We start from the raw sequence: 7,010 nt of genomic DNA on the forward strand, positions 1-7,010 counted from the left end.
GGTTTCCGTAGAAAATACGGAAAAATTACGGTAAATTCCGTGAAAAAAATTTCTTGACAATTCCGTTAAAAATTCCGTGGAAATTTCTAACAGTGAGGTTCAACTAGAAATAGAACGACTCCGGTCGGATCTAAAACTTTGGGCCAATAATGGCCTCGTGGTTCGTCAAGTCAAGTCAAGGTTCGAAGGACGGAGACCCGGCCTGGGTGGCGCAGGCAGCCCATGGCGCTCGGGCGTGTCGCGGGACTGCCTACCCCCCGATCCAGGGGCGCCGAGCCGGCCGGGGCGGGATATTTAAACTGCGGCGCGCTCCAGAGGGCGAGCTCCAATTCCTTTGGAATTGCCTCGTCTGTACGAGATGCAGCTTATTTTGTGAACTCCTCTTGCCGTTCCTTTTGCAATCATCCCCCTTGTCGGGGCCGGGTGTGAGAGTGTGTGTTTTTGTTGATGAATGCCTGTCAATCTCCTACGCCGTGTCAGGCAGGCGCCGCACAAAATACAGATAGTTATATTTTGTACTTTGTGAGGCGCCGTGCCGGGCGTCCCCGCGAGGACCCCCCACCCCCCGCTGTCACCGGACCCTCCCTGCCCTCACTGTGGAATGAACCGAGTCGGGTGTTTTAAAACGGTATAATAACAAAAACTCTAAAAGGCGTGAGGCAGTATAATACCTTAGATGAGGCAGCAACAATGGTGTCGGTGACGATGTTCACTTCAGACATCTGAAACCTGTTCAGAAAACAAGTTCTAGCTGTGTCTCCGAGGGAATTCCGCAACATTCAGGATGGCAGTCTGTTGGTCCGCTTCAGCTGCCGCCAGGGGGCGCTACCACGCCCCGCTGCCGCTGCCCGCCCGCGTCAGCGGAGTCAGTCGGTCAGTCCGAGCAGACACCAGCAACAACACGCTGCACGCTGCGCAAACTGGTTCCTTCAGAGCAGTACTGCTCTGAAGCTGGTTCGGTTCAGCATAGTCAGAAGCAGCGCCCAGTCTCAGTTCAACCCGAGTGCCCCGCCGAGTGAACGCCAAGCACCGCTGCCGTAGGTGATCTCCTCTAAACTCGACCTCGTTGTGTTTCGGAGCTAGCGGAGCTGAGCGAGCCACACGAGTACAGAGAGGTTATAGGACGCCCTGCCCTCGCCAGACCTCGCCAGACCTCGCCAGACCTCGCCAGACCTCGCCAGACGAACGAGTGAGTAAAGAACCCTTCGGCTTTGCTGATACTTGTAGACAGTGGCGTGATAACGTTTGGATTGTATTTGCAAGACTTTGCCCCAAAATATCTGCCTCAAACCTCAATATTACAAAACGCCGCAGGTCGCCGACAAACGCACCACCGACATAGAGTACTCCGGGGCTTGGCTAGACCGGAAGGAGAAGAACAAAAATCGTCGGGCGCGGGGAGGAGCGGGGCAGGGTGGGGGCAGTACCTAGCCGAGCCCTGGAGTACCCTAATGTCTTTTGCCGCGAGTGTGCCAGTGTACGCTACCCAAGAAAAACGTGGTTCTCACAAAGACCTCATTGTTACCTCGCAAGTCATAAAGAGGTCACAATGAGGTATTCGTGAGAAAAACGTTTTCCTTGGGTACATCAGTTGCGGACGGCGGGGCCGTGCGGTGGGTCTTCATGTCAAGAGAATGCTTGGAAGTTTTATCACAAATCCAAACCGACCTTTATTGAACGGGGGTACCGGTTAGGAAAGGAAAAGTCCGTGCCGCTAGAGCAACTGGATATGGTATTTCAATGGAGCGCTGCCCGCAGGGCCGTACGAACGGGGGGGAGTGCCCCGCCCCTGAGCGCGCCCAAGGGGCACCAAACCCGCCCCGGAGGGGCGCCAAACCCACTCCGAAGGGGCGCCCTCCGGGCCCCTCCCTCATCCCCTCCCTCAATCACCAAAAAATTGTCGTGCTCGCATCGGTCGTGGTGTTTTTCATTACCTCTCTGTAGCCACGACTCTATTTCACATGCGTCTATTTTCTATATTCAATAGTTACGCTTTAAATTTCGTCCGCCGCTGTGCTCCCGCACATGTAAACGATATAGAAGATCTATAGCAAAATAAAAGCACATTTTTGGAAGCGTTTTGAGAGGAGTGGGCGGGAGACATTTGTTTGCCCCTGTACTTCTTAATACACTCAAGGAAATTTTTGGGGAAAGTGCCTTGAAATAAGGGGAAATAGAAATGAAACCATGTGTTAGAGTCAACCCCCCCCCCCCGGCCCTCCGCATGGTTGTATGTCGTTTGCGGCAGAACCGTCACCGGCTGGGGCCGAGAGAAGCAAACCTAAACTAACATACCTAATTGTTTAGTACAGTAAATCAGTAACGATACTGCCAATACAGAGTTGCACCCCGCTTTGCTTTTAAAAAAGAGGAAGCAAACCTAAACTAACAAACCTAATTTAATACAGAAAATCATTAATGGTACTGTTAATGCAGCGATGCACTCCGCTATCGCTCCGCGCAACGCTTTGGCATGGGTCCTCGGTTTTGAAGTTGTCTGAGACCTAGCCGACTTATGTCGATTCGTTGCGGAGGGAAATGTCTCTTTCTTCCCTCGGCTTTCCCCGCGCGTGCCGCAAACGACAATCCGCGCCTTGGCCCCGCCGCAATCGACACTCGACCCTTCTGACCTGGGGGCTTAGTGCCGCCAACGAGGCCGCATCCCGTTTGAGCCGGGCCTACCTGCGGGGCTTTAAAATCTGGTCATATGAGCCGGGGCCGGTCAGTAAGCACGCATCACTCGAGGGGCCTGTGGCCGCCCCTGCCCGCCCACCAAACTGGTCATTTGCGCCGGCGTGTGCGCTGGGACGACTCAACCCTAAGGTTCAGGACTCCATGCCAAAGCGTTGCACGGAGCGATAGCGGAGTGCAACGCTTACTGATAGTATCTTTGCTTATTTACTTCTTTGAATTTGGCTTGTTAGTTAAGGTTTGCTTCGTTTTAATTATTGATACCTCTAAAATGTATTATACGTCTCTTATGAAAACATCTAAAAGGACATCGGTCGTTCACTGAGAGCCTAGGAACCCATGCCAAAGCGTTGCGCGGAGCGATAGCGGAGTGCAACGCTGCATTGACAGTATCTTTACTGATTTGCTGTATTAATTTAGGTTTGTTAGTTTAGGTTTGCTTCATTTTATTTAAAAGCAAAGCGGAGTGAACGCTGCATTGACAGTATATTTACTGATTTGCTGTATTAAATTAGGTTTGTTAGTTTAGGTTTGCTTACTAAATGGAAAGATGTTAACACTACGTGAATACTGCCTTAGCCCGTGTAGGAGAGTCAGCTGGCTTTGCCGAGCTCGGCTCGTTCGCTAGCGCCGACGCCCATGTCTGCTCGCAATATTTCGAGTAGGCAACCAAGAGTAACTGGCTCAAATGTCCATTTACACAGAGGGGATCGGCCCGGCGGCCCAGCGCAGTGGGCTAATCCCCTCTCTGTGGGGCAGCATGCGACGGCATTTACTACCGACCCCCTAACTCTCGCAGGTAGGCCCGGCTCAAATGGGCATCCGCCGCAAACGACCATACGCCCTCCGCTTCTCCGCGCGCCCGCCCCCACACCGCTCTCTGTATCCACTTTTGTTCTTCTTAGTTCCGGGCAGCGCTCCAATGAAATATCCTATTCTGGGTCTATAACCAGCAACCTTCCTTTTTTTTTCTTTTTTTAGATTTTCACTAGCCTAGCCATGGCGTGTGACCTTTGCACTGAGCACTTCGACGGCGCCGAGCGGGCGCCCAAAGTCCTGCCGTGTGGGCACACGGCCTGTCTGCAGTGCCTGCAGCGGCTGCAGGACAGCAGGTGCCCGACGTGCCGGAGGGTGAGTGTCCAGAGTTGTATCACCCTGTGCCCGCCTCCCTGCCCTCCACTAATTCCCATCTGTTTTCCCCACAGAACATCGACGGCCCGCCGGAGGAACTCCCGACTAACTTCCTGGCCCTGACGTTGCTTGAAGAACGCAGACTGGACAGGTGAGCTCGATCGCGCTGCCCGTCGCGGAGGCAGAGTGTTCGTTGGCCTCATGTCTTGACTTGTGCCCCCCCAGCACCCCTCGCGGCTGGTGCTCGGACTGCCGCGCCGCAGCCACACCCCGCTGCTGGGAGGACCACGACGTCCTGCCCGTCAAGCGAGCCCTGAGGCGCCTGCTGCAGGGCTCGCTCCCGCAGGCCGCCGAGCAGCTCCAGGGCCTCCCGGACCAGTGCCGGGACGAGCAGGCCCTGCCCGCTCTCACCCTGCTGACGGGCGAGTCCTGGGACGTGTCGTTGCGGGGCGGGGGCCGCGAGCTGACGGGTACCCTGCGGAACACCGAGGACCCCCTCACCAAGGCCCTGTGGCTTCTGCTGGCGGCGAGGGCCGCGCTCACCGAGGTAGGCGATATCTGCTGTTCTCGGTGTTTTTCAGCTCTTTACTATTCAAATTTACTACTCATTCGATCGTATTTTCGAGTTTGGAAGGCATATTAAAAGGAAAGACGGTTTGATGTTCGGTTTAAATGACTATATTGGACTTTTCTGAACGCTAATGAAAGAACTTTGCTGAACCGCGATGTATACTTCGATGAATTAGCCCGATTAGCCCTGACTAAATTTCATGAACTTCGACCTTCGCTGTCGAGCGATTCTCTTTATATTTAATACACATGGGCAACAAGTAACTGGAACAAGTTAAGATTTAACAAATCAAAAGAAAGCATTGCAGACTATTTGGGTAAGTAAGTACAGGTGCAGTTTTTGTGCAGGTAATGAAGGATCCATTACGTGCAGCACCACCTGCAGCACCACCTGCAGCACCACCTGCAGCACCACCTGCAGCACCACCTACGGCGGCACCTGCAGCTTTCCTTGGCCTGCCACCACCTGCCACGGCGCGGCCCCCGCGGGTGATGGATGTGAGCATTATCAGCCGCTATCGGCCCGACTTCATGAAGCAGGAGAAGTTCGTCGCCCTGCTGGACGCGCGAGGGGTGAGTGTGCGCCGGGGCGCCGGGGGCCCTCATGTCATATGTCATCAGCCGCCCCGCCCCGAGTGACTCTGTCCTCCCTCCCGCAGGTGACGCGGCTGGTGGACGTGTACTGCAACGTGGACCCCGCCTGGAGCCTCGAGCTGCTGCAGATCGCCGCGCCCTCCGTGGAGCAGCTGAGCGTGAGAAATCCCCTCAGTGGCGTGCACAACTACTTCCACATGCTCGCGGTGCGTGCCATGCCGCGGCTCAGGAGGCTGGAGGTGATATGTGAGGGTTTCTTGGGCCTTCCGGCTATCGTGTTCAATGCGCCCCCGCCGGGGCACGCTGGCCTGCAATGGCTGCGGGTTGACCGTATGTTCCGAAGCGAGCTGCAGTTCATGCTGCGGCACAACGCCCACTCGCTGGAGACGCTGCAGATGCTGATGGGCACGTCGCGGATGGGGCCCGACCCGCAACCGGAGCTGGAGTTGAACGGCCTGCGGGCGCTGCGGAGGCTCGTGCATAATAGGATTGATGGCGGCCACTCGGCAGACGATTGCAAACTGCAGCTCGCCGAAGTGCGGCGGCGGGTGCTGCCCGGGGTCGAGGTGTTCTGCGACGCCTGTGATATTGGGGTGAAAGAACTCTTCTAGGGGCGGCGAACGTCAGGCACGCCCCTGCCACCCTGCGGCAGAGGACGCCCCAGAGCGTGTTTGGGACCAGGAGGACTCACTGCGCGACTTGACGGCCCCGCCGAGCAAAGCGAAACAATGTGTGCCACTGTTACAAAAAGAAACCTAATCAAACTAAGAAACCTAACCAAACCTATACCAGTCCAGATATATGTTAAATAAAAAATTACCTTCTTGAATCATACTTCGAGCATAATTTCTTCCTGCACACAAATCATTTCCGAGGAATCCTCTAGACGTCCGTGGCGGGGGTGAGAAGGCGGGCCCGACCCGGGCGTCCCAGGCAGGCTAGTGGCCCTCAGTTCCATGGGGCTGGAGACAACCTGTGCGGGACTAGGACTAGGAGAAATTGCGCGCCTACTTCGCGCACAGTAATCGTTGTCATCAACAGATTTTAGCTTAGAGCGGGCGAGTTTTATAGTTTATGAGCTACTGCAAGCCTAACATTTACAAAAAGTCATGTCTCGCGGCGGTGCGAAGAGAATTGCGAAAGAAATCTATATCTGAAAACTCGGGGTGGAGAGTGGGGGGTTATGGCTGCTCGGCTGCTGCTAGCCTCGCGCATGGCGATTTCGGGACTCGCGGCACCAAGGGAACTCTCGGCCGCTCTGATTGGCTCCCGCTCGACAGCTCTGCGCACAGCTCTCACAGGAGGGCCAGGTAGGCCCGTGGCGCTCGGACGTGTAGCGGGTGTGCCTAGCCCGCGCTCGACGGGCCAACGCCTAGGGGCGTCACAAAGGGGTTGTTCGCGATTTCGCGCGGGTTCCCGCCAGTCCTCGGGGGTAACTCGCGGTTCCGCGGGGGTAGATCGCGGGTCCACGGGGTGACTCGCGGCGCGGACCGTGAGCTACCCGCGCGGCAGGATCCGCGGATGCGAGCTACCCCCGAAGACCCACGAGTCACCCCCGCGGACCCGCGAGTTACCCGCGAGAAACAGCGAACAACTCCTTTGTACGCCCCTTGGCGTTGGCTGCAGCAACAGCACATTGGGATTTTGAAAAAATCGCCAGGTCGGAGAGAAATAGGTCGGACAATCTAGTTGCACTGCGTGCATACTTTTTTCCCTGCAGCCAGCAGCAGCAAGGCAGCAGCAGCAGCAGCAAGGCAGCAGCAGCAGCAGCACAGCAGCACACGGCAGCACGGCAGCACCACCACCCCCACCCCACCACGAAAACCTTTTCCCCGCGATCTCCCTACTTTCCCATTTCCCTATTTCGCTTTCGCCCCCGCCCCCCTCCTCTCTCCTCCACGATTTGATTGTTTGGGGCGGAGGAGGCAGCCAGCCAGGCGGGCAGCGGCGGTGGCAGCAGCAGCGTTCAGGCGAGGCGGGCAAGCAGGCCTTCGTGCCCGGCCCGGCCTTCATCTAGGCCGCGG

At 56.3% G+C, this 7,010-nt stretch overlaps 2 protein-coding genes across 3 annotated transcripts in view; one reads left to right on the forward strand and one right to left on the reverse strand.

The window, feature by feature from the left end:
- Window positions 1-7,010, reverse strand: part of LOC113212277 (uncharacterized) — a 34,852-nt gene that overhangs the window by 21,052 nt on the left and 6,790 nt on the right. The window lies entirely within an intron of this gene.
- Window positions 952-5,820, forward strand: LOC113218216 (uncharacterized). Of its 2 annotated transcripts, XM_052265950.1 has the most exons (7): window positions 952-1,189; window positions 3,673-3,822; window positions 3,897-3,973; window positions 4,048-4,369; window positions 4,741-4,771; window positions 4,808-4,965; window positions 5,052-5,820. In XM_052265950.1, the coding sequence occupies exons 2-7, from the start codon at window positions 3,691-3,693 to the stop codon at window positions 5,595-5,597; spliced, it is 1,266 nt and encodes a 421-aa protein (XP_052121910.1). In that variant the 5' UTR covers window positions 952-1,189; window positions 3,673-3,690; the 3' UTR covers window positions 5,598-5,820. The 2 variants fall into 2 exon arrangements, with proteins under 2 accessions (XP_052121910.1, XP_026294256.1); XM_026438471.2 differs by having other exon boundaries at window positions 4,741-4,965.

The sequence above is a fragment of the Frankliniella occidentalis genome, unplaced genomic scaffold (assembly GCF_000697945.3).
Source record: "Frankliniella occidentalis isolate FOCC.00 unplaced genomic scaffold, Focc_3.1 Scaffold33, whole genome shotgun sequence".
Taxonomy (NCBI): domain Eukaryota; kingdom Metazoa; phylum Arthropoda; class Insecta; order Thysanoptera; family Thripidae; genus Frankliniella; species Frankliniella occidentalis.

Excerpts from the sequence above, each read along its gene's own strand:
- LOC113218216 (XM_026438471.2), top strand. The coding sequence starts at position 3,691 with ATGGCGTGTGACCTTTGCACTGAGCACTTCGACGGCGCCGAGCGGGCG. Across the intron at positions 3,823-3,896 it reads GGTGCCCGACGTGCCGGAGG|AACATCGACGGCCCGCCGGA; the intron begins GTGAGTGTCCAG and ends TTTTCCCCACAG. Across the intron at positions 3,974-4,047 it reads GAAGAACGCAGACTGGACAG|CACCCCTCGCGGCTGGTGCT; the intron begins GTGAGCTCGATC and ends GTGCCCCCCCAG.